At 33.3% G+C, this 26,255-nt stretch overlaps 6 protein-coding genes across 10 annotated transcripts; 1 reads left to right on the top strand and 5 right to left on the bottom strand.

Annotated features, from left to right (window-relative positions):
* Positions 1-834: 834 nt before the first annotated feature.
* Positions 835-1,637, bottom strand: LOC9308913. Its single transcript, XM_021023589.1, has one exon. It carries the CDS (start codon positions 1,547-1,549, stop codon positions 1,064-1,066), a length of 486 nt encoding a protein of 161 aa, XP_020879248.1. The 5' UTR covers positions 1,550-1,637; the 3' UTR covers positions 835-1,063.
* A 985-nt stretch (positions 1,638-2,622) lies between these two features.
* LOC9310987 lies at positions 2,623-3,335 on the bottom strand. The gene has a single exon (XM_002874874.2). It carries the CDS (start codon positions 3,213-3,215, stop codon positions 2,748-2,750), a length of 468 nt encoding a protein of 155 aa, XP_002874920.1. The 5' UTR covers positions 3,216-3,335; the 3' UTR covers positions 2,623-2,747.
* A 480-nt stretch (positions 3,336-3,815) lies between these two features.
* On the bottom strand, positions 3,816-6,690 carry LOC9310988 (exocyst complex component SEC15B). Its single transcript, XM_021021384.1, has one exon. The coding sequence runs from the start codon at positions 6,496-6,498 to the stop codon at positions 4,084-4,086; it is 2,415 nt and encodes an 804-aa protein (XP_020877043.1). The 5' UTR covers positions 6,499-6,690; the 3' UTR covers positions 3,816-4,083.
* Positions 6,691-7,288: 598 nt separating this feature from the next.
* Positions 7,289-9,151, bottom strand: LOC9310989 (epoxide hydrolase A). The gene is made up of 3 exons (XM_021021634.1): positions 8,623-9,151; positions 7,808-8,046; positions 7,289-7,720 (listed from the first exon to the last, which is right to left on the bottom strand). The coding sequence occupies exons 1-3, from the start codon at positions 9,085-9,087 to the stop codon at positions 7,450-7,452; spliced, it is 975 nt and encodes a 324-aa protein (XP_020877293.1). The 5' UTR covers positions 9,088-9,151; the 3' UTR covers positions 7,289-7,449.
* A 138-nt stretch (positions 9,152-9,289) lies between these two features.
* LOC9310990 (probable pectinesterase/pectinesterase inhibitor 41) lies at positions 9,290-12,003 on the bottom strand. Its single transcript, XM_021021635.1, has 2 exons — positions 10,851-12,003; positions 9,290-10,037 (listed from the first exon to the last, which is right to left on the bottom strand). The coding sequence occupies exons 1-2, from the start codon at positions 11,881-11,883 to the stop codon at positions 9,343-9,345; spliced, it is 1,728 nt and encodes a 575-aa protein (XP_020877294.1). The 5' UTR covers positions 11,884-12,003; the 3' UTR covers positions 9,290-9,342.
* A 10,812-nt stretch (positions 12,004-22,815) lies between these two features.
* LOC9310991 (ferredoxin-dependent glutamate synthase, chloroplastic) lies at positions 22,816-24,636 on the top strand. Of its 5 annotated transcripts, none has more exons than XR_002331530.1 (4): positions 22,816-23,276; positions 23,844-23,879; positions 23,953-24,095; positions 24,183-24,636. XR_002331530.1 is itself a non-coding variant. In XM_021023706.1 (4 exons), the coding sequence occupies exons 2-4, from the start codon at positions 23,861-23,863 to the stop codon at positions 24,441-24,443; spliced, it is 342 nt and encodes a 113-aa protein (XP_020879365.1). In that variant the 5' UTR covers positions 22,823-23,283; positions 23,844-23,860; the 3' UTR covers positions 24,444-24,636. The 5 variants fall into 5 exon arrangements, 4 of the variants coding, with proteins under 4 accessions (XP_020879365.1, XP_020879367.1, XP_020879364.1 ...); XM_021023706.1 differs by having other exon boundaries at positions 22,823-23,283; positions 23,953-24,014; XM_021023708.1 differs by having other exon boundaries at positions 22,824-23,283; positions 23,971-24,014.
* Positions 24,637-26,255: the final 1,619 nt, after the last annotated feature.

A 26,255-nucleotide genomic window follows, 5' to 3' on the forward strand; every position in this document is an offset into this window, starting at 1 on the left:
TTTTCAAATCCGTTCACGACAAAAAAACATATCTTTACCTTTAAGGCTTAAGACCAAAACTGTAATAACGTAGATGAAACCTTGCGAGGATTGAGTTTAAGCATCCAATACCGGAAAACTAAAACCGCTTATTCGACATATAACAGGGTGTTGAATTAAGCTTTAAACCTTTCATCTCAAAAGCCCACTTGAAGAACAAGAAAACAACCTAAAATCTCTATAACCCTTTTTTATGTTCTAGTCAGCAATGAAATCTTACCTTATACAAAAGATTGTGATCTATGATCATGTTAACCTGTAATTCAATCTACATTCATAGAATGTCTGCAACGGTAGACATCTATCTCAAACAAGGGAAATCAGTGTAGATCCATAGTTAAGAGTTATTGGGACATTTCCCAGTTAATGTTACTATTGAGCCTATGAAGGCTAGTAAATCAGATAGACCAATCGACACAATGGTATATTGTAGATCTTCAAAGAACCACGTCCTAATTCATCCCGACACAGATAAAAAAAATCACAAGAATCTACCAAAAACATCTTCACTAACTATCTCTAATATCTGCAAGCCAAATTCTCCACCAGAGAGATCGATAGATTCTAATTCTACAACTGCAGCTCAACCCTATCCGAGATCAAATATCTAAAAGATCGATCGAAACAGTCCCGTAAACTCGATGGATTCTCTACTAACAGCAGTTCAATCCTAACTCTCAGTCTCAGCTCATCCAAACCAAATCAACACCAATAAGGAGTACACTTTATCCAGGGCCATGAATTAAAAACGAACTTTATGAACAAATAAACATTCAATCTAAAGACAACATCAGATAATAAATCAGCCAAATTCATGGTTTTGAGCTATATTTTTCACTTCACAATGTTCACATCTCCCTTCAATTACTTTTCTTTTACCATTACACTTGAACATGGAACTGAAGCAACAATTGCGCGAACAGATATCAATTCCAGAAACTACGCTCATATTATTGGACAAGACATAAAAGATGCAATCTTTTTGTTGACAAACTAGTAAAAAAATAGAACCTTTATTTCAAATTCAAGACGAAGAAACAAAAGGGTTTCTCGATTTCGATTCCTTGCACTCAAATCCACAACCACACTGAGGCGATTCCAAAAACTCTTGGATCGCGAAATTCGCCGAAGTGATTCCGACAGAAAACTCCATCTCGTCGCCGTTTCTAATAACCTCGACGATGTTAAGCCACAAGAACAAAACTTTGACTTTAATACCAGTCAATTTCTTGAGCTTGTTCTCGGAGATGTAACCACTGATTGTTGATTTGTAATTCAGTTGGTAAGAACCCACAAGAGAGAAGCTACATGAATCGTTGAAATACGCATGGAATTTGCCTGTTGTTGTGTCTAAATCATAAGCTACGACTCCTTTTGGAAGGATTCCGACGGGGAAGTTGTAGCTTTGGAGGAGTGAATACGCCGTCGGAGTATCCGATTCGGCGGCGACGACGGCGGCGAGTGAAGAGAGGAAGAGTAAAGAAGCGATTAGAATCGGGAGATGAGACATTTGGGTTTTGGTGAAACAAAAGATTTGATTTTTGGTTTTTGATTTCTCCGCCGGTGGATTTTCGTTTTTCCGTCGGAGACTTTTTGTAATAATGGTCGTTGAAAATATCTTTTGTAAGATATTAACGACGACGTTTTTAGGTAGACAACTGGACACGTGGCTAGCTATCACAGGCTGTCATGTTGTGGTGGTGAGACAATTATTTTGGGAAAAGTTACTGGATAATTATGAAATAAATTTTATCAAGACATTTGTACACAAAAAGACAAAAAAATTGCACATGACTTACTCACTCTTATAAAAATGGTTTTTCACTCTTCGTCTCTAAAAAATACTAACTCCATTTCAGTTTAATTGTCATTTTAGGATTTTAATTTTGTTTCATAATAGTTGTCGTTTTAGGTTTTCAATGCAAATGTTTGGTAAAAATTTCAGTTTTATCTCTACTGTTTTAATGTTTTAGCCAATGAAATTTTTTATAAAATATATTAATAAAGAGTAAAACAGAAAATTAAATGCTTTTCTTAATTTGTGCGAAAAAACGTTAAACGACAACTAAAACGAAACGGAGGGAGTACCGATTAATCATACAAAATCAAAAATAATATGTAATATAATTTTATACGTAAATTATTAACATTTTCACGGTTATGTGCATTAGATTTTAAAAATTCTAAAGATAAAGTTAAACTCTTAGTCGCGAAAAATTCTATTTAACGTATTATTTATCAAAATTTGACGATAACAAAAAATAGTTATATTATATTTGTAAGATTAATATGTATTTTTTAAAAATAAAAAGATTTTGCAAAAATTAGTGAATTGAAAAGTTTTTTTCATAAAACCTACAAAAATTGTATAAGCATTACCCATTTTTCCGTAAAAAAAATAAATAAACTATGCTACAACTTGACCAGTTTTCTTATTTTTATTATTATGGTCGCTTAAATTTATATTTTGGTTCAAACTTCAAAGAAGTTTCCCGTGTAAAACAGAAAGTCAAAAAAGGTTAATAGTCTCTGAAAGCGCAAATTGACATGAAGAAACAATCATACAAACATTAATTAATCATAAGAGAAGGGCATTTTTATATTAATGTTTGTATGATTAGGTTTATTCAGTACATTAATAATAATACTCATAAGCCAGTCATAAGAAAAGGGCATTTTTATTCAGTACAACGCAAGGCCCAACAGATTCAAGAAGAAAATAAAAGCCCATTATTACAATCAAACCCACAACCACACTGAGGACTCTCTTCAAAATCAGCCGCCGGAAAACTCGCCGAAGCGATTCCGACGGAGAAATCGAGATCGGCGCCGTCAAGAGACACTTCAGCAATATTAACCCAGAAGAAAAGAACTTTAACACTAACGCCTTTCAGATTCTTGACGTGACCGGGAGATATAACGCCGGAGATAGTTGATTTGTACTTAAGCTGGTAGGATTGGATGGTGAATTCACACGTGTCATTGAAGTAGACTTTGAAATCGCCGGTTTTTGGGTTAAGCTCGTAGTCAATAACGCCATTTGGTAGGATTCCGGGTGGTAAGTTATAGCGTTTCACGGCGTCGTAAGCGGTTGGCTTTTGGTCGGGGACGGCGAAAGAGACGGTACAGAATAGAAGAAAGAAGATGATAGTACAAGTATTCGCGTATGGCGACATGGGTTCTTTAAGTTTTGTTCTTATGATTCGTGTCTAGTTGAGTTCTCTTTTGATCAAGCGTTGAAATGTCTCATTAAGTACAGAAGGCGAAAACAGTTGTTAGGTGTGTTTGTGGACTGTGTAAAAATCAGCGCGTCTGATGAAGAGACTATGCAAATTAGATGTACGGTGACGATTTGACTGACAGAGAGGGCACACGTGTTAATAGGGGAAAACGACGATCACGTGGTAACCAAACCAACCTTGATTGAAGTAAAGAAACTGAGCCAAGTTAACATACCACTGGATTGATTTTACCAAATCAAAATCGTCAATAAACCGTTAATAGTTAATAGGGGGATCCGATTGACGACTGAAAACGGTTAAAAAAAAACTGAGAAAAACAACGGATATAGGATCGTATGGGGATATGTCAAGCCTTGGTTTGGCTGAGGTGACATGAATCTTGAATTTCAAAATCAACTCATTTCCGAAAATGCTATTAATGGAAGGAAAAAAAAAGATCTTGTTATCCGTCGGCTTAGTTTCTGGGATCATTTAGTTGATCGCCGGCTTAGTTTCTGGGATCATTTAGTTGATCGCCGGCTTAGTTTCTGGGGATTAAAGTTCCGCCGGCCTTTGTATTCCGACAACGTATTTCACTTTTGTTATATAATCATTCAGACGAAAAAAAAAAAAAAAGGAAAAAAAAAAGATACAATCTTGGGGGTGAAATCAGTTTTGTGTTTTTTTTTTGCCTTTCTTTCTGAGAGACCCAACGAATCATCAACAATGACATATAAAGCAATCATATAATTAACAATAGATCATAGATAAAACCAAGGACGGGATCGTACTTACGCTTTGGGTTTGTGCTCTGGATACATCATCAGCTCACATCTTTCAGTCTCTTTATCAACGCATCTAACGATTTATTCTTCGGGTTTTGCCTCGATCCTCTTGTTCCAAAAGTCCCGAAAATACTATCTGATGGGTCTCTGAATTTCTCTGAAACTGTTGCAACTTTCCGGTAATCCAAAGCATTGTAGCTTCTTTCTCTGATAACCGGGTTAACGAAATTCTCAGGGTGACTACTCAGAAGCAAATTGATCATCTGTCTTATCTCGATGAATGCTTTTTTCATCTCTCTCGCTTCTTTATCTGTGAGGAATGGAGTTAGGTTCTCTGTAAACGAGTCCAGCAACTGAATATCCACATCAAGTCCTTTGATTGCAGCCATGCTCAATCTTTTTACTAGATCTCCGCATAACGTTCCAACGATTTTCTCAGAAATGTGAGCAATGACATCGCGCAAAACCCTTTTCAAGACTTTAGGGGGTAATATCTGTTGCGCAGTGGAAACCAAAGTTTCCAAGTACATCAACACTTCGTTCATGTACTCATTCCCACCTTGTGGAATATCGTCGCTTGTCCAATTGACATTCTCGAGCAACGTCATGAAACCATCTACCTTCTTCTTAAGCATTCCTGAGAGTGTATCTTCTGCAGCGTTTTGAGATTTGGTCAATGGGAAATGCCTCCTACCTCTCTCCGCCATTCTCAAAGGAACTCCTGAAAGATGTGCAGCGTGACGGAAGAAGAAATCGCAAGCACGCTCAAACACGGCCATGTTTGCTGCAACTTGCATTGCCTGAGGAACTCCATGAACCGACGTGTTAATCAGCTTCAACAGAGCCTCGTCAAGAACCTCGCCTAGAAGCCTATCCAGATACTTCTTCACTACATCATAAAAATCAAGCTGACCTCCGTGAGACATGAAACTAACCGAATCCTCGATAAAAGACCGCACAATTCGGCAACAATCTGGGATGGTGGTCGAAAATGGAGCAATGACAGGGAATGCCGGTACTATATCTGTTGTTTGTAACTGGAAAGAGAGCACATTCATGGAATATTCATACTCTTTCTTCATCAACATCTGCTCAAACTTATCAGCTGATAAAGCTTCTGTGATCTGTTTACGGCAATCAGACAGTAACAACTCATGATACTTGTCCCTGTGCTTGCTTAATACTTCGAGAAGGGAATCAACAGCATAGCCATACCTGCGTAGACTCACCCCTAACAAGCTCACATAATCCTTAATCAGCAAGAGATGATTAGCCGTCTGCATTCTAGAGAACTGATCCTCCAACACAGCACACATCTTAGTAACAGCAGTATCCCACAAAGTCTCTACTTCCAGCTTCGAAATCAACCCTCCTCCAGTCCTTAAAACTCTATCCTCTACTATGAAAAACCCAGCAATCTGGGCGAAAAACGTCTGATGTGACTCGAGAAACGGAGTCATAGTAGATACCTGGAAGTCAGAGGTAAGCTGAAGATCCCTATTATTATAATAGTACTGCTTAAAACTATCTCCAAGAGATAGTGTCTGATGAATGTGATAAGCTCTATACAATGGAGTCAAATCAAAACCTAGCAATCCACCTCCGGAACTACCACCATCGCTGCCTTCATGACCAGACCCAAATTCATCATCCTCTTCTTCGTTTAGCGCATAAACGCAATCGCGTAGACTGAGTCTGCTCTGCTCCTCCGCTTGCCTCTGCTTGATCCTGAGCTCTTCTTCTCGCTGACGAGCCGCGGAAGCCTCACCAATAGCCAACTGACCTAAATTCCGACTCACCACACGGATCTCAACCAACCAATCTCCAAACTCCTTATTCACTTTCCTCTCCACATAAGATCGAATGGCCGGAATCCTATTCTCCAGCATCCGTTTCAGCGTTGACGAAGGAGTTTTCTCCATCAAATCACTCTCAATCGAGTCCACACACTTCAACGCCATGTAAAAGTTACCGCTCTGAAGATGCTGATTAGCTCGAGAAACAAGTTCCATAACACGAACACAATGAGTCACCGCTCCAATCGCCAGATCGACGTTCTTGGACACAGTCTGAGCCTCAACAAGCGAATCAAGAGACGAAAGAAGCGGCGCCGCAACAGATTGGAGTTTAGAGTTTGAATCGGAAAGCGCGGATTTAAGCGATTCAACATCTGAGAGAAGCGATTTAAGATCATCTACGGCGTGAATAAAGTCTTGATAGTGAGCTTTGCATACCTCTTCGATCTCTGATTCTTTAGATCGTGCGAAAAACTTGAGATGATGAAGAAGAGTCTCTGGTTTCCCTGTACCGAAAGTTTTCCGAACAAATGGTCCTAAATCTTCACCGTTACAAATCGCAGACGATATCAAGAGTTCGTCAAGCTTCTCCGCCGAGTCTATACCGGTTCCGGCGGTTGTGGAGCCAACTTTCCGCCGTCCTTTCGCCGATTGCATTGTTTCTCTCCGATTAGGTAAAAAGCGTTACAGCGAAGAAGATGGAGGAATTTTGGATTGGGACAACGAAATCGATTTGGTGGGTTTTTTTCTTCAGAGGGGAATTTTGGGTTTGACTAAAATGACATTGCTGAAGAAGCGGTGCGACGGAAGAAGACGAGGGTGTTGTAGTCTTTTCGTCTCCGGAGTGTTTTTTTCTTCTCACTGGCGTCTTCAATTAATTGTGAATATTATGTCTATGAGTTTTACGCGTAACAGGCGCGTGACTCGGACGCGCTTGAGATTTGTTGAAAATATCCCCTGCCAAAAAAGTAAATACCATTTCCTCCGGCCATAAAACTAAAATGGTTACTTCCTCCGTTTTATATTACTTGTCGTTTAAAGTTTTTGCACAAATATTAAAAAAATAATTAAATTTTCTGTTTTACCTTTACTCAATATATTTTCTAATTTTTTTATTGGTGAAAACATTAAAATAGTGAAAATAAATTGGAATTTTTACAAAACATCTACATTAAAAATTTAAAACGACAATTATTATAAAACAAAATTTAAATGTTAAAACGACAACTAAATTAAAACGGAGGGTATAAAATGTCCTTGCAAGATTTATTGTTTTTGATAAAATTGTACAAATATTTCTGATATACATTTTAAAAAATGTTGATGCTTATTGATGTTTTCATGTTTTCTAGATATAATAGGAATTCAACATTGTTCAAAATTCATTTGGATATATTGGACCGGAGATAGCCAACATTTGAGAAAATAGTTTTTTAATTTTTGAGAATATATAATACTACTAGTTGTTCTATTATATTTTTCTAAATTATTAAACAAGTAAAAATACACACAGCATCCTTCAAAATATTACAAAGTAGGCACAGACCAAGTATAGACAGCAAGTAACCTTGACTACCTTGAATTTGACATTGTGCAGACAGAGAACTACTACAAGGATGCAGTTTCGCGGGTTCTGAATTTCTTGAAGAAGCCATAGATATGGTCTGTGATCTCGTCAGGCTTCTCTTGATGGAGGAAGTGACCCACACCTTCCAATACCACCACTTCTTGTAGAAACGGTACGTGCTTCTTCAAACCACCTTCATGTATGTATTCCTTCGTTCCGGGGATATTGTATGTTATGTCTAGATCACCCACTATGAATTTCACAGGGACCTTGATTTGTAGACCGGCCCATGGAGCCGTTAGTTCCCAGCTTCTACAGGTAGGATAAGACCAGTCCAAGATTAACCATGAAAAGATGATGTATGATGTAGAATTGGTGGCTAGAATTCATAAGACTTACAGGTTCAGGGCGCGATAGTAGTTTAGTCCACCGGTGAAGCCTTTTTGGCTAAACTTGTCTCCGTAGAAACTGACATCTTCTTCAGTGAGCCAAGCAGGCAAAGAAGGTGGATCAGGTAAACCTCTGAAACCAACTGACTTTGGAATGCAAGGTGGACGTGGGTTACGCGAAATGAAAAATCTGGTTATTAACTTCTTTGTATCAACTTGAGCAAAGTCCTCTTCGATTTCTCCAGGCTCCTGAGAAAAGAAACTCAAAATCATAAGTAAAGAGACCAAATTCAGCAATGGAAAACCACAATACTGTAACCATATACCCAAATAAAGTATATGACTTTGACTTTCACTAGACCATTTTTAAGTAAGCACTGTTGCCTTTTTCAGATTATCAATTGCAACTTGCATTATCAGATGCTGAGCTAATTTGAGCTATATGTATAGGTAGGTGCATAGTCCCTAATTCTATAGATCCAAACATAAATTACTGGTCGTTGAGAAATTTCCCATTTTTTGATACATTGTTACATAAAAGCTCAGCTTTCTTCAAGCAGCAATTTCAATCAGTTTAATAACTTGACACAACTAAACACCAAACAGCAAAGCTTATAAGTAATTTGTCTCAACTCTTGTTGAACTAACCAATTCATGAAGTAACAGTTTCTAATTTCTATCCTGAACAGTAATCATCAAAGCTATCTTTCACTGAGCTTCGTAAACCCTAAGTTCCTAACTACGCCTTTAATTTCAACTACTGAGAACTTCACCAAAACCCTAATTTTCATTTCAATTTTAGTTTTCATGAGTTTAAAGTCTCACCTGAAACCTGCAGATGTAGTAATCATCGCCAAACAAAGCCCTAAACGCATCAACAGGTTTCACCGAAGGATTCCTCGGATTAAACACAACGCTAGTGTTGACCAACGCGTTGACTCGATCAGGCCTGATCATACAGAGCCACCACGCAACAATTGCTCCCCAATCGTGACCGACGAGGAAAACCCGATCAACACCGAGTGAATTCAGTAATCCGACGAGGTCTCCGACGATATGAAGGATAGTGTAAGATTCACGAGACGGCGGCGCATCGGAATCGCCGTAACCGCGGAGATCTGGAGCGATTGCGCGGTAACCTAAGGCGGCGAAAGAGAGAAGCTGGTGACGCCATGAGTACCAGAGATCGGGAAATCCATGGAGGAAGAGGATCACTGGACCTGAACCAATCGAAGCCACATGCATGTTTATGCCATTGGTAGAAACCGTCGTGTGCTCTATCTTCTCCATTGCTTCTTCTCAGTTCTTACTCTCAGGTGTGAATGATTTTTTTTTTTTTTTTGTCATCCAGGTGTGAATGATTTATCTACAGAAATGTCTTGAATTTGAGATATTTATTTATTTGTATGGCTGACCATAAATATCAATAATGTAAATAAAAATTTATTAAATTTCATTATTTATTAATGAATATTCAAAATTAAGACCAAAATTTGCATAAGTGAAAATAATTAATAGCTAAAACAAATAATCAAATACAAGAAATTACGAAAGTAAACCGCTAATATAAGGTACACCACTCTGAACCATCCAACCATCTCCTAACAAAAAATTCTCGACCGTGAAATTATTCGCATCGGTAGAATTAATCACGTGATAACCAGGCCAAACCACTCGGTCTGTAGTATTTGAACCGGATCCGGTATTGTTATACTCAGCATAGTACAATGTACTCAATGCGAAATCTCCGTTCCATTCTCTCCAACCAACCGGTTCAACAACCTCGTCTATGTACGATTGCATAAAAACGGTCCGTGAATACTCCTTCCATGGTCGTCCCAAATACGTTTTAACCGTATAGTTGCTCGAAACCAAATCATCTGCCGGTTTAATCGTACAATTATGGATCGAAATTCCTGTGTTCTGATTCGGATCAGTACGACCTTGAGCTGTAATAGCGTTGAACTGGTTCTGCATCGGTTGTCTTGGATATAGATTACAGTTTTGGAACACAACAGCTGCATTGCCGAATATGAAATCCACTGTTCCATAAATGTCACATTCTCTATAGAATTGTCTTAGCGAATGAGTGTATAAAGTGTCTTGATAAGCTTCGAAACTGCAACTATAGAAGATTGAAAGATCCGCACTGCTCCTCATAGCCACGGCCTGGTGCTTCTCTGGTCCAGCGGTATTTCGGAAAGTCATGTTCACGGCAACGAAGTTCAGCGATGTCACGGCTGGAAAAAAAAAAGTAGCAATGATTTTCTTAATCTCTATAGAAATAAATAAATTAAATGGTAACAGTAATTCAATAATGCGTCTTGTCATCTATTCACTACACACTCCTAGAAGTAATATAAAGTTTGTCATATAGTGAAAAACGTGCAATTATGATCCGAACTACTACGCAGGTAAAAATGTCTAAAAAAGTTTGAATAATTTTTGTGGTAATTAGTTTTACACAAAGGCTATGACTGGTAAATATTAGAAGAAAAAAGAAGAAAATAATCATAAGAAAACAGAAGAAAATAAAAGTACAAACTGGAGGAATTTTGTATACCATGTATTTTATAATTGAAAAGTTTCTTCATTTTACGTCACTTTTTGGAAGAACTGAGAAAAAAAGTAAATTTTCTCTTTTCTATTTGATTGGTTTATTTTTAGTAGAATACAGAAGAATTATTTGTTTATCCTTTATTTTTCTTCTATAATGTATAACCAGTCACACCCAAAGTCATCGACTCATCATAGCCATGTGTATCGTCGGCAACGTAATAAAAGTGCCGGTGATTTGATAATTTTTACACGACATGCATGAACCATTTTAAAATGCTAAAAATAGATAATTGCAAATGATTAAAAAGTTTGTAATACGATACTTATTAATCATTTTTTCATCAAGGTATTATTTTCTATAAACTTTTAAAATTATTATTTCTTAAATTGCTCAATAAATAGTTAAAAACTAAAGTTGTGCATGTGCAAAAAATAGCATTATTTTTTTTATGGGTAAAAAATAATAGAGCATTATCTCTTATAGATAGACGTACCAAAAGTGGCGGAGTTGAAAGTGGTCCAACCGTCGACAACATTCCGGTTACCGGTAACCACCGTACGGTTTATGCCGTCACCAATCATCATTAGATATCTTTTGTTCTTCGCAATCACTACGTTTTCCTCATAAACACCTGACGTCACGTAGATAACAAAATAACCGGCGGTACCGTCAGTTTTATTCGGCGCCGCCGTAACAGCTTCCGTTATGGTCGTGAAATTCCCCGTTCCGTTTTGGTTCACCGTTACGATGTCGCTCACAAGCACCGTGTTTACATCATTGTCGTCGTCTGCCAGTTTCCTCCTACTTAAAGACTCGTAAACGGCGCGTGTGTGTTCCGTCATCTTTAGCGGTAAAGCTCCGTTACGGAACTGACGGAATGGTTTTGTGTGACTGTGTGTGTTCTTCGGATGAGCCCAAGAGTAACCGGCTACTTGTTTCTTCTTCTTTGGAACCCAACCTTTGGTGAATAATGCGAGCGAGACGCTAAAGAGCTTCGTGTCGTTGATTAGAGGCAATGCGACGCCGTTTCGTATGGTCCAAGAAGTGGAAGCGGCGGTGTTGATTCCGTCAAGACATGTTTGCTCGTTAGTCAACGCGGCGGAGAGAAGTGTTTGGATTTCGTCGGCTTTGGAAAACGACAACGTTTTGGATGATGTAGTGATGTTGACGGTGTCAAACGACGTTATGAGATAGTCTGTTGTGAGGCTTGCGAGGTAACGGCAGTCTTGGAGAGCTCCAACGGCTGATTGGGAGAGTAGGGCATTGTTGCGTTTGAGGTATTTGTCAATCGTGCGTGTGAATTTTCGCGATTGCGTTAGCGATTTGCGGAGGGAGAAGCGGCCGTATTCGCGGACGTCGCCTTGAGATGTTTGTGGGAACACTGATTTGCAGAATTTTGGATCCGGTGTCGTTTTGCAGATGGTAGATGAAGAGTTTGAAGAAGAAGGGAGAAGATTTTGAGAAGCAATGAAGAGTGTTTGAAGAGATAAGAAGAGTGTTACGAGGAAGAGTTTGGGAGATAGCATTTTATTTTTCTGTAGATTTTGGTGTTATTAAATGTTTTTTTGGTATGAATTTGGAAAAGTTTAGGTTTAATGGGTTTTATATAGACCAAATATATATAGTGGGAGAGGTTTGGGATGTGGGTCCGAATTAAATTTTTGGTATTTTTAGACTGTAGTTATTTTATCATACAGTATAATATAATAATACATTCATGTTATCTTATCTTATTATATAAACATGAATATATTTAATCTAAGCGTGACAAATTACAAAATTATAATCAGCGTAAGGTCCGATTTGTAATATAAAACTGTACAAGTTTTTTAGCGATAAACTGGATTAATAAGTTTTTACGTAACAATGCAAAACTGTAAAAACTAGTAGTACATGAAAGCTATATAAAAAAAACTGCGAATAACATTTTTTAGTAATGCTTTTAGTATTGCTTTTGTGATTGATAATTGTCAAAACGGTATACCCTATACTATAACGGTACATAGTTACTGATCAAAGTCTATAACAATTTTTGTAGAGTAAATTTCAATTTCCATATTTTCAAGAACGTAAACCAAATCGTCAATTAGAATGAGTGTAAGTCTATATAAAATATAAGAATGGAAGCACAAAGTTGCTAGCAGTCAAATGTAAAAAAAGGTTATCCGCTCTATATTCAGAGTTTGAAGCGTTGATATGATCCATGTTAAGCATGTTGTTGCATCAAATCGGTGTTAGAAGTTTGAGACATAACAACTCAAATGGTTTTAAATGATGTAGTCTCATTCTTTTAGATCCCAACATTTTCTACAATTTTAGACGAATTTAATTTGATTATAATTATACTAATTCTAATTATTTTTCGGTTAGCTTGATTTTAAGTTGTTTATTGACCGATAGTTTGGTTTGTATGGCTAAATTAGAAATATTGAGGTTTTGTCTGTAATTTCTTTTCCTACGTATTTGTTTACCAAGTGGAGAATTATTTATTTATCTATCAGGTTAACACAAACCATTAATTTTTGAATTGTTTATAAAATTTTGAAGTAATATACAATTTGTTTTCTTTCTAAATTGAACCAATAATATCAACAATTACATATATATATATATATATATATATATATATATATATATATGGGCTGTTTCCCCCAATTTAATTTATATATTTTTGTTTTTTCCTTTTTGGGATTACATATATAACAAAACAATAATAATGCTACTTTTAGTGGTTCCAAGTCAATATATTGGAGTCTTCTGAGATAAAAACGCGTTGTTATTGAGATATTATTATCATCGAACAATACATTTTCAAAGCTGCCCAGCTGTTTTGGTATAGATCCATCTTCCTTCATGTCTCGCCTCTATTAATTATATATTCCATCTGTTTCATAATATAAGTCGTTTTAGAGAAAAAAATTTGTTTCACAATATAAGTAATTTTCAAGTTCCTATGCAAATAATTTATTATTTTAATATTTTATAATTATTTATATTATACAGTCTTTTTTATAATTGGCTTAACCTTTTAAAAGTAAATTTTCCTAATTTGCGTGCTTAAAGCTAAAACGATTTATATTATGAAACGGAGAGAATACTATATAAAGATCAATCTTCATTCATTTCTTTATATACTATGTTGTAAATTTCGAAATTAAGAAAAGTTGTCAACGACGGTGGCAATGTGTTAGGCAATTTTTATATAGTTGGGACACTGTGAATAGTATAATATAGAATCATTTCTATAGTCAATTGTCCTTAAATTCTCTGTCGTTTCGCCTAAATTAACTATCTTAGGTATGGGGCAAGTTATTGGCTATTTGACTAATGAGCCTAATTATAAATTAATTGTCTTTCGTTTTTTTGGCATTTTGTGATAATTTGTTTAATTATTACTCCCTCTGTATCATAAAAAAATGATTTTTGAGGTTTTATTTTTGTATCAAAAAACTTGATTTTCTGTATATTTTTTATCAATTAATGTTAATAAATTGTGAATTTCAAGAATCATTAATTGAGAATTTTAAAATTTGATGAATTACTATTGGTTAATAGCTATGAGAAATGGTTTGGTATGAATAAATTATGCATTTATAACTAAACATTAAATATTTTTCTTAATTAGTGTGAAAACTCTATGAAATCAATCTTTTTGATACGGAGGGAGTATACGCTTATATAAACCAATAAATATATATAGAGATATAAATAATGAGAAATTGTTAAAAATACCCCTTTTTCAATACCCCTTTTCAAAAATGCCCCTTTGAGAGTCCATTTTTAATTTTGCCCTCTTTTAATTTTTAATGACCATTTTACCATTATTTGAAACAAAATTAGGTCCACAAAATACAAAATATTTTTTGGCGGGAAAAGTGATCCCGCAATTTTCCCGCCAAAACACTTGTAAAAACCTTTAAAATACTTTGTAAAATTTTACTGCAAAAATTTTTCCCGCCAAAATTTTTTTTTTGCGGGAAAAGTGATTCCGAAATTTTTTTGGCGGGAAAAATTTACAAGGTATTTTAAAGGTTTTACGGAGTATTTACAATTGTTTTGTAAAGTTTTACAATGTATTTTAAAAGGTTTTACAAGGTACTTATAAGGTTTTATAAAGTATTTATAACTTGTAAAACTTTATAAATAACTTGTAAAACCTTATAAAATAGCTTGTAAAATCTTATAATATCTTATAAATACCTTATAAATACGTTGTAAAACCTTTTAAAATACATTGTAAAACCTTATAAATACACTGTAAAAAACCTTTAAAATACCTTGTAAATTTTTCCCACCAAAAATTTTTCCGCCAAAAATTTAACGCCAAAAAAATTGTGGAATCACTTTTCCCGCAAAAAAAAATTTTTGGCGGGAAAAAATTTTACGGGAAAATTTTACAAGGTATTTTAAAGTTTTTACAAGTGTTTTGGCGGGAAAAATTGCGGGATCACTTTTCCCGCCAAAAAATATTTTGTATTTTGTGGACCTAATTTTGTTATATTTCCTTATATATTTGTGATATCTTTTATTAAAAGAAGGGTAATTTAGTCATTTTGTACATTAAAAAGGGTATTTTTAAAAATGGACAGCCAAATGGAGCATTTTTGAAAAGGGGTATTGAAAAAGGGGTATTTTTTTGAGTCTCCCATAAATAAATTAGATGACAAAAAAAGGAAGATATAAATAAATCTATACTATATAAAAGTCGAGGCTATAAGCTCTTGAAGCCGTCCACCTAAGCTTTTAAACGACCAATCGTGGTTGGCCACCTCAATAATTAGCATTTTACAATCCTTGCTAATTAACATTTTTTGAAACTTTATATATTAAAATATTACTAATAAAAGAATTATTTAAAACCACCAATCGGTTAGACACCTTGCTAATTAACATTTTTACACACCACGTTAATTAACATTTTTAAATTATAATATATAATATACTAAGATGTTTGAGAAAAGGAAAAAAAATTTCTATACTATATAAAAGTCGAGGCTATAAGCTCTTTAGGCCGTCCACGTAAACTTTTAAACGACTAATCACGGTTAGACACCTTGCTAATTAACATTTTTACACACCACGTTAATTAACATTTTAAAATTATAATATATTATATATTAAGATGTTTGGGAAAAGGAAAAATGTTTTTGTAATTTTTTTTCTATATTTGTAAAGAATAAATAATTAGAAATAGTCCATGTCAACATAAAAATTAAACTCACGTAGACACTTTTACTTTTCTTGAATAAAGGAAAACTTTCAATAACCAAAAAAAAAGTAATTAAGTAAATATTAAAAAGTTTATGTTTTAGTTTGTAAAATATATAATCAAACAACAGAAAAGAAAATTTCCAAAGTGTGAGAAAGTTAAAATTTAAATGAAAAGGAAAAGATTAATAACCTAAAGGAAAACTTCTTCTTAACAAACCATGACAAATAAGAAAGTTTCTAGAATCTAAATTAGTAGTGATTTATGTATAAATAACCATCTATGGACAATTGGTACTTAAGAGATCAAAGAGTGCAAATAAAGAGCCTATTACGTTACTATGCACATTCTATGCTTGCGGAATAGTCTACAAAACTGGTGTCATCTTATGGGATGAGACTCCCGATGCTTTGAAAGAAGGATCTTCAATAATCATGTGTTATAAGCGGTCTTTGTGGTGTGGGAAAAAGGAACTCTTATATCAATGCTTATGAAGGAGTTCTTCAATGTTTGGGTTTTCAGTGAGCCACACAACTCGAACTCCGATCTATGAAAAGAGATGGTGTTCATTATCACTTTGCTGATAAAAAAAAGTTATGGAGAAAGAGATCAAAGATGGAAAGTTTCTTGAGTTTGCTTCTGTTCACGCTAATCTCTATTGAGTCAGTTGAAGTGGTAACAAATTCAGAAAAGGTATATAAGAAAGCTGGTTGGTTAATTTAGAAAGCAAAGTTTGCGACGAAAGTACAACAAAAACTCTGATATGTTTTAACCTAGAAATCATTGTCATTAAATCAAATATTTAGACAACTAAGGAACAGCAAAAACTCTGATGTTCTGGCCTACCGGTAAGTTTTGTGCCTAAATTCTATTACTGTTCGTCAATGAAGCTGTTCAGTTTTTAATTTAGTAGTACAGAGTATAGACAAAGAAGTTACAAGAAAAGTGATGAATGGCTAATTGGTAGAAGACACTCTTTACTTCGGTAGTAAAAGAAGCAAATTTGAACATAAAAGAGCCGGTCCTGATGATAATAAAGGTTCCAACCAAACACGTTTACCACTTGACCAATTTAACTTCACACTAAATTATTGGCCCCTAAAACTAATAACATGCCCATCCAGATCCATGATTGCTCTAAAGCTGTTGCTTGAAAAGCTCTCTGCAAATTTTATAATCATCGTAACTCGTAAGCTTCAAAAAATACAAATAGTTCAATTTAACCATCGTTATTAATTTTAACTGAAACAAACCGATTGGTGAAATTGGATTAAACCGTGTCAAACCGGTAACCCTGAAATAGCTTGGGTTCTTGGTATTTCGGAGCTCCTGCAACGTTTCTTCTCATCCATTTTGACCGGAAGCTCCATAGTTCAAACAAGATTTTTTTTCCCTCTATAACTGGCCACGTGGAATTTAAAACGACTAATCACAATTTGACATCTGATTAATTAACATTTTAAAATTATATAAATTTTCTATATTAAGAAATTTACAAAAAGAAAAAAAATAGTATGGAAACAAGAAAAATGTAAATTTAAAACAAAAAACATATGAAAAGAAAAAAATGTAAAATTTAGTTATAGAATACATAAAAAAATTATAATTCATATTTTAGGAAGGAAAAATATAAAATTTAACTATTGTAAATAAAATATATTTATTAAAAAACGACGGTTTTTACTTATATATAAAACAAATATAATTTCAATTTTCCTTGGCAAGCCTTTAATATGTTTGAAGTTTATTTTTTTGCATTAAGAAACAAACAAGTTTCTAGACTTTTAAAATAGTATTGACTCAGTTGAGAACAAACATCTTCTATATACATTTCTTAAGAAGAAAGAATTAATGATATTGTTTTAGTAAACCATATGATATATAAGTAACAAGAAAAGTATAAACCTAAAAAAAACATATGGAAACAAGAAAGTATGTAAAATTTTGTTATTAAAATATATAATGTAATATCATTACAATACTAAGATACTTATAAAAAAAGATTAGAAAAGTAATATATATGGAAACAAGAAAAATGTCAACTAAAAACAATATTAAAAGAAAAATATTAAATGTTATATTATAATATACAAAATATTATCAATAGTAGTCTCATTAAATTTACCAATATCTCATCTTAATCACAATTTGGGGTCGGTATTTTGGTTTGATTTCGAGTTAATATGATTCGGCTATTTCCATTTTAAAAACACATTAAGTCTCTAACTAAATTCAGTTCAGTTTGGTTCAATTTGGTTTGGCTTAGTTTGGTTGGACTTGATTAGGTTTGCTATTTAGAAGAAAATGTTTATAAAATTCAAAGAATGACAATAAATTGAAGCAAGGAAAGTAAATATTTTATTACTGTGATCAATAAAGAAAAAAATTCATATTCGTCTCACTAAATTTGAATAGAATGATCAATCAAGATGTATGTTAAAAAAAAATACAAAAACATGGTATACAATCGAGAGTAGTCAAGGGCGTTCGGTCATCTGATCGGTTCTGGTTTGATTCTATTCAGCTACTTAAATGATTACTAACCCCAAAAATTTATTAAAACAATCGATAAATATAAACCCCCGCGTAGCGGGGGTTAATACCTAGTTATGAATATACTGGATTACCATAAATCATTTTTGTGTTTGAATCTTTACTACACATACTTATCTACTTAAAAATTTGTCCATATATCCCATTTTTTTTTGTAGATTGGTCAAATAGGTTTTTTAAAAATCAAAACCCAACTTTACCCTCACTTCATAATTAAACTTCATAATTGATTTTACAAAATTAAAATAGAAATAGAAAAATCACAAAACTTCCAAATGAATAAGAGTCTTTCATAAGACCTAATAAAAGACTTTTTCCCATTCTTTTTTTCATTGCATCTGACGTGTTTTAGAAATATTTTTACCAATGCAAACTCTAGATTAAACTCTGTCTCACTTTCTGTTTGATTTAGAAATTCTCAGATATGTCTCAATTGGTGCATGTGTAAATTGTTTCCCATATCTCTTATTGATCTATTTAGTTCACTATTTTTGTGTGTATGTGTGTCATGAGTAGCTCATATACGTGTCTTGTTTATTTTTGTTTAGTTATAGGTTTTGTCTCTTGTAAATCTTCTTCATCTACGTCATTGGAAATATCTTTTATGTCTTAATTCATGTTTCAATCTTTATTCAAATTTGTTTCTGCATGTTGAAGACTTTTTTTGTGTTTCCCTAATTCTTGTGTGTGTTTGTACTTTTTCTTGTTTTTAATTGAACCTCCTCTTTATATCGTGGCTCATTTTCTTAACATGAAATCAGACCAAAGTTTATGAAATTAGAATTCTTTTGTGATCCTTCTTGAACTGTTTAAATATTTTTTTCTATTATTTTGGTTTGAAAGAGTAGTCACTGGGGATGAATTTCGAGTTTGGTTTCATCTTTAGTACCCTGAAGTAAACTTCAGTAATTTGATTTGAAACTCTTAGCTCTAAGGGTTTAGAAAACGTTTTAGGTTTTTTATATTTTTCTAAAAAACCGTAGACAACAACATCTACATTTTTTAGATCGTAATCTAAACAATAAATATCTATTTAAATCGTAATCTAAAACAAATATTTTGTTTCCTTTTCTGAAGATTTAATTTCTATATTTAGAACATTCTAAAAATTATAGAAAACGAAATCTACAATTCCGTAGAATTTACATTCTAAACGAAGATTACAATTTCTAACGATGGCAGAAGATGTAAAAATTATTAGAACGGCTATTCAAAAATATTTAGAACATAGAGAAAAACGTAGAATGCATGTTCTAAATATAGATATATGATTTTCGGATTTCTAAAATTTTCAGAACAGAAATCTAATCTAAAATATGTAGAACAAGTACAAAAATGCAGAATATACACTCTAAGTTTCGCAGAACTCTAGAAAACGTGTTCTAACAAAATTAGACAAAACTTTATCTTTAATTAAATCAACTTTTTTTTAACCAAATCTAATTTTTTTTTACTTCAAATCACATCTACTCTGGTATATCTACATATTTTTATGATTATTTTTTTTAAAAAATGTTTAAAATAGGATATAGGGGTAATTTCGTCCAAACTGACAATCTCACCAAAAAAATGTATATGGACAAAAATTTTAGTAGATATCCTTTATTTCCAATTTTCCCTAGGAAAATATGAGAAGAAATAAATTCAGCTTTTTGTAAAGTTACAGAACTAACATTTTTATTTGTTTAGTAGAGAACTGAGATCTCATAAATTTGGAACGCATTTTTCCCTTTTTTATTTTCGTCAACATATTTGAAAAATGTATTTGATGAGGGTATAGAAAATTTTTGTTTCAACAGGAACAATTTTTTGGTCAACACGCACAAATAATTGAGCCTCAAGAAGAGTCAAGACCCATGAAGAATCGTCATGGTCCACCTTAAGATTTTGCATTTAAACTAAATAATTCATCCTAATCATTTAAAATCGTAAAGAATTTTGCAGTTTGTTTTACACTTTTACTACACTGGTTATCAAATACTAGCTATTATTTTGTTTGTATCTTAACCTAGTTCAATATAATAGTTTTTATTTGTGGTATTGGTTGGAGAATATTGCATGCTATCGCCTATCGGAAATGCGTAAACGGTAAAAAAAAAAAAATAGCAGACTGTCTGAAAACGATGGATTCTGAGCCAAAGACTTGATAATAATCAAACATTCGTTTAGTTGCATGTTCATGTTCTTCGTACTTGTTTCTTCCGACAATTTTATTGTTTTATATTCGTTTTTTCGTATATATGTTTTGTTTTATCTTTTCGCTGATTTTATATTGGTATAACTTATTGAATTAAACATGATCTTAAAGAGAAAAAATAAAAAGGGTCAATTATTTAGATAGATTAGAGGTTTGTTTGGCAATAAAAAACAGTGACAGAATCGTAATCTGCAGGTGTGTTTTTTTTAGTAATATAAATTTGTGTTTATTAATTAAATATATTTTTAGCCGATGACATGATATTTTACATTATATAATAGCATGTAAAAGACACACGCAAAATCAATAATCTACTATTTCAAAATCAAGAATCTACTTATTCAAGATTTTGTCAGAATTAACAAAGTAATCAAATCTTTGACAAAAAAAAAAAAAAAAAAAAAAAACAAAGTAATCAAATAAAAACAATATATCCTTACACAAAAAAAAAAAACTCAGGGCTTGATTGGTTCTCCCGCTAGCACCCTCCTAGCGGTTGCTAGCGGTCGGTTGCGGTTGTTAGCGGTTGGTACCAATCATAGAAACCGCTCCGTACCGCTTCAAACCGCTCGAAATCGCTGAATTTCAAAAGCTCCTTCCCGCAAGCGTTTGCGGTTGCGGGCGGTAGCGGTTGGATTTAAAAAAAAAAAAAAAAAAAAAAAAAAAAAATCAAACGTTTACTTATAATTATTATAAAATATATTAATCTTATATATATCTTTCATCTTTGTATCACGTTCTCATCAGAAACCCTAATCAATATTCTAAAACCTTATTTTCTCAATGTCTTCCACCCAAACTGATGAAAATCAATTTGAATATTTTTTTCTTTCATTATATATTGCTTTTCTTTTTGATTGAATATATGTTTCGATTTGTTTTCTCGAATAGAAAATTATTTGCTTTTTGATTGAATTCAACGTTATTTACAGTTTGTCCCATTACTTGATACAATTTTTGGTGTTAACGACCCAGCATAAAGTACTATCTTATTATAAAATTTTTTTATTTTTGAATAATTATTTAGTACTTTATTTATGGTTTTAATTATTAAGCATGTTCAATTTTTCTAATATTATCATAATAATATATTGGTGTTTTTATTTCTTTTTTTTTGTAATATTTTTTATTTTTTTAGTCATTTTTTATTTAACTGCTACCGCACCCGCTGGTTTACCAGTCATAAAACTTCCGCAAACGCATCCATTTTCAAACGCTAAACCAGTCGTTCAAAACGCTTGGTAACGCTTGAAACCGCAACCGCCCGCTTCCGCAAACTCCCGCAACTGCAACCGCAACCGCTGCGTTTAAACCAGTCAGACCCTCAATGCCAAGTCTGCTTTTAAGTTATAACGTTTCTAAGAAAACGCTAGTGGTTCCTGATATATACTATGTACTATACTCTCAACTAACGGCATTAATACTACTTCACTGCGAAAAAAGTAGACTGAAACAAAATTAACTCCACGTGGTTGGATTGAATTCGATTCTTATGTGCAGGTTCTAGAAGTCAAATTGATAACTAAACTCATTTTGTAAATAGAGTTTAACCCGTAATTCTAAAACAAGTACTATAAGTAACGTTAATGAAAAAGAATTGCGCCATACTTTGAGTCTAACGTGAAAACTTTTTGCCCAAAAAAGAAAGTGACACGTCCAAAAATGTAATGATTATGGAGAAAAACGGCATGCATTTTCTTACCTTTTTTCACTTGTCACAACTTGTATGCCGACATAAATATAGACAGACCAAACGGTACGCATTATGGGAAGCTTTGAAATTCCATATGAAGAAACATATATTGTTTTTGCTAACATTCAGAAAAAATAAAATTTCGTTCACGTATAAAGCAATTCAAACCAAAATGATTCAAATTGTTTTCCTTGATTTAAAGAAGTACATCAATTTCTTATAAAAAATGTTTCTTGTTTGATATTTTTCTGACTAGAAACGATTAGGATTTCTCCTTCGAATCGATGTATGAATGCTAGTAGGTGAGATCGCTTGCAAATAATGTTTAATGTAAAATCTTATGACAAATTTAGAACATGGTAATAATTTTTAGAAAACAATGTCCAATAATTATATAAAATGACCAGTTTGAAAATAATTCAAAGAATATAAATATTCTATGGTGTGTTTGAATGGAATACAATCCATAATAATTGTTCTTATCCATCCTCAACAAATAGTTACATATACCACATCGATGGAGATCCGGCCAACATGTAAAGCTTATTTTTCACCGCCAATTTGATTGATGAATTAAAGTTGTGCCCCAAAAATAAATGTTTGTTCTTCCATTTTTTTGTGGGAGATATCGTCATCCTTTTTTGCACCTTAGATTCAATCAATCTTGCACCATCCTTAAAAGTTATACAAAGATGATCATCTCTATTCAGTAGCTCCCTCACGTCCAGCAGCTCTGACGATGTTACTACGTCCAGGCCTGGCCCAAAGGACAGGCGGTTTAAGTCAGGACAGGAGCATGATTAACGGCATATCCAAGCAGGAGGTCCAAGTTATTTAGATCTAAAAAATAAATCAAAAAGGCCCAAAAACAATGGACTCGAATCCAAAATTGGATTTTTAGACTTGTGTTTGGATCCCTACGTGTCGCAATATTACTGGTGGATGTATTTTGTATTGGATAGATTTTTTTTTTCTCCCGTCTTTTCTTTTTTCGTGAAAACTCAACTTTTTTATCTCGTTTTTTTTCTTCCTCGATCCAGCGATCTGTCCGACGAAATCGGAAGCAAACGGAGGACGAAGATTGAGCTCGGACTCCTTGATCCGGCGTGACATTCATCTCCACCGACGCTGGTCAATTGGCGAGTTTGATGAAGCAAATCGACGGTTTTAGGGTTCTTTGTTCTAAGCTAAATTGGGGTTAATTGAAGGAGATTGTTGCTGCCGCCGTTTGTGGATTCAAATTTGCCAGGAAGAAATTCACTCTGAAGTAAGTGGTATAATGATTTCATATCTCTTGGAATATTTGCTAATAAAGTTAGATGATTTGGTTATGTGCTTGAAATTGTTCACTCGATTACCAGTCTGTTTTGATCCGAGACTTGTAATTGTTCACTCGATCACTCTTTACTGCAAAATCATTGATAAAAGATTGAATCTTTTGATTTTGAAATTGATTTATGGATATATCTTACATAAAGTTCGTAGCTATTTACAAGATTGAATCCTATCGTTGATGATAGTATCGATGAACTTTGTTGGGTTCTTGAGATTTGCTTCATCAAGCTTTAATACTATTGAAATTGCTTCAATAAGTATTGTTGTGTTCCTGAGATTTGGTATAGGTTTACTTCGTCAAGTTTGATTCTTTTGAAATTGAATTTGATTTGGGAGTTCAGATTTGACACAAGGAGACACATTTGGTCACTCTATACACTATAGTTACCAGAGATCTTATTAGTGAAAGAGATTGTTGCAAGAGTCAGTGTTTATGAATTGTTGCAATCTTGTTATAATGGTGGATTAATTCTTTTTCGGTGTTGTATTCCTCTTGCAGCACACTATCCGTTGATCATGAAGGCGCTCCCTTTGGGTAATCTTGTTTTCCATGAATCATATCACAATGTGTTTTCTTGGTCTTTGTGATTCTACATTTCAAATTTCAGACTTGTCTCTCTTTGCAGGAATGTTGTATCGTTTAGTGATAGTTTACCCGAGAAAGGCAACGGTATACCATACTTTTACTTAACAACTCTTGATCCAACCGCAAGAAACGCACTAAAAGACCAGAGAGCTTCACTCGCAATCAGTGACTAATACATTCTTGTGCATTTGGTTTCATTTTATTGTATCTTATACTTCATGTTATTCTACTTCATTTTATTCTCTTTTGCAGACTCTTATCGAAAATGGACTCAGAGAAAGAGTCATTTTAAGAGTTGATGGAGGCTTAAAGAGTGGTGTTGATGTTCTAATGGCTGCAGCTATGGGTGCTGATGAATACGGATTTGGTTCCTTGGCAATGATTGCTACTGGTTGTCTTATGGCTCGTATTTGCCACACTAATAATTGTCCAGTGGGTGTAGCAAGTCAGGTAGACTCATTAGATCCTGTAAAATTTCCTTGCCTTCTTGTTCATATTCTCTTAAGTTTTTAGAGTGTATGTCAAGTCATATATTTGCAACACAATTAGCTAATACACATTTTTTCAAAATTTAAAATTTTTAGATCCTCACTCTATGGATCTATCATTGGACTCTCTCAAAATTATAAAACATTCAAAGTGTCTAAGTTTCAAATTTTGTATTATTTATCATTATAAATAAGGTTTGGACTCCTAATTTTAGATCCACCAATAATCATGCTCAAATTTTGTATTATTTATCATTATAAATATCTAAATTTATGAGGCAGCATATTTTGATATGTTTATTGGGTTTTGTTCCATAATATTTGAGATCTATGGTTTTTTTACAAAAAAAAAAAAAAGAATGGTTTGTTGCCCACATATTTTGATTTTTCGTTTCTTTTTCTTTTATTCAGGGGTAGAGGGAGTGTAGACTCATAGGGGTCAATTGACCTCCGTAGAATTTAAAAAAATAGTTGAATTTTTATATAAAATAAATTATTGACCCCAATCCAATAAAAATATTAATCCCTATAAAAAAATTATGTTACAAACCCAATAATTACATTGTACTTATAGATAATATTAAGCCTAATAAAATTTATTTTAAGTAAATATATTACAATTAAACCCATTAATATAAACTAATATAATATTTTAACATTTATTTTGAGCTGATCTAAAAACGTTTTACCTTCTTCTTTTTTCTTCTTTGTGTTTTTAATCAATCTTCGATCGTGTGATGGTGGAGACAAAAAAACATTTATCACATCTTTTAGTATATCGACTTATGAAGCTATTTTTTATACATTTTTTAGAGAAAAAAAATATTTTGACCCCGATGAATATATTTTCTGGCTCCGCCACTGCTTTTATTATATGCCGCGTTCCTTTTTATTTTTTATTTATTAACGTTTTGTATTTGTTTTTAAAATAAATTAAAATTTTAAACCTAAACAAAAATGGAAAAGAAATTCAATTAGATTCACATAAAAACAAAAAAAAAAAAACTAAACAATGCGTAGGCTAAAAAATTCTCTGGTTTTTTTAAGGATTTATTTGCTTCTTAGTTTTATTGTTTTTTTCTTTTAAAGTTTTACTTTGATTATTTTTTTTTGTTTTACTATAAATTATTTAAAAAAAAAGCCACATTTTTTCCTCCACTTTGGACCACCATTTTTGTTGGACAGGCCCTGACTACGTCGTGAAATTTCTTGGAAACTTTTGCGAAGAAGCGGAATCTCCATTTGAGGATTCTTCCGATGATTTCGTACAATAGGTCGTCCGTCGAAAAGATTTGCGGCGGCGTTCTTGTTGGAGATTGTGATTGGGCTTTAACTTTGACGAGTTTGGCATTTAGTCGATTTGAATCTTCACTTCTGGGCCGAAATCCGATAGTTTCTTTAGACTTACTAGGTCTTCACATGTTAATGGGCCAAGTTCCGTGGATTGAAACCCAACACCAGTAGTCAGTTCTTCAATTAGGCAACAAATTTTCTAAACTTTGAGATCCAAACAGTAAAAAACCAAAGGATTTTTCTTTCCTGTTACGTTCAACAAAATTTGAAATCTGACTGATATCATCATATTTCTTTCCATATACAGATCACTAGATATTCTGTAAATTACTTCTATGTCACTCTTTTTTGTTCTATGGTTACCGTTGGGAATTTATTCTATAAGTTCTTGTTTCATTCAGCTTCTCTCTTAAAATTGTTATAATCCAATGACGAAAAAGTCAAAACTGTTATAAACCATGTTCGGATGGACTCCATAACCGTGGGCCTTGACCACGTTCTAGAAGGTCCATGACACACTTCTAGAAGGCCCGTCCATAGTCGG

The sequence above is a fragment of the Arabidopsis lyrata genome, assembly GCF_000004255.2.
Source record: "Arabidopsis lyrata subsp. lyrata unplaced genomic scaffold ARALYscaffold_6, whole genome shotgun sequence".
In the NCBI taxonomy this organism is placed as follows: Eukaryota; Viridiplantae; Streptophyta; class Magnoliopsida; order Brassicales; family Brassicaceae; genus Arabidopsis; species Arabidopsis lyrata.

What these genes read in the sequence shown, in the direction of transcription:
- LOC9310991 (XM_021023706.1), top strand. An exon ending in TTTACCCGAGAAAGGCAACG is followed by an intron (nt 24,015 to 24,182) that starts GTATACCATACT and finishes TCTCTTTTGCAG; the next exon opens with ACTCTTATCGAAAATGGACT.
- LOC9310987 (XM_002874874.2), bottom strand. Translation starts at nt 3,215, where the DNA reads ATGTCGCCATACGCGAATACTTGTACTATCATCTTCTTTCTTCTATTC.
- LOC9310990 (XM_021021635.1), bottom strand. Translation starts at nt 11,883, where the DNA reads ATGCTATCTCCCAAACTCTTCCTCGTAACACTCTTCTTATCTCTTCAA. An exon ending in TTTCAACTCCGCCACTTTTG is followed by an intron (nt 10,038 to 10,850) that starts GTACGTCTATCT and finishes TTTTTTTTCCAG; the next exon opens with CCGTGACATCGCTGAACTTC.
- LOC9310989 (XM_021021634.1), bottom strand. Translation starts at nt 9,087, where the DNA reads ATGGAGAAGATAGAGCACACGACGGTTTCTACCAATGGCATAAACATG. An exon ending in ACTACATCTGCAGGTTTCAG is followed by an intron (nt 8,047 to 8,622) that starts GTGAGACTTTAA and finishes TTCTTTTCTCAG; the next exon opens with GAGCCTGGAGAAATCGAAGA. An exon ending in TACTATCGCGCCCTGAACCT is followed by an intron (nt 7,721 to 7,807) that starts GTAAGTCTTATG and finishes TCCTACCTGTAG; the next exon opens with AAGCTGGGAACTAACGGCTC.
- LOC9310988 (XM_021021384.1), bottom strand. Translation starts at nt 6,498, where the DNA reads ATGCAATCGGCGAAAGGACGGCGGAAAGTTGGCTCCACAACCGCCGGA.
- LOC9308913 (XM_021023589.1), bottom strand. Translation starts at nt 1,549, where the DNA reads ATGTCTCATCTCCCGATTCTAATCGCTTCTTTACTCTTCCTCTCTTCA.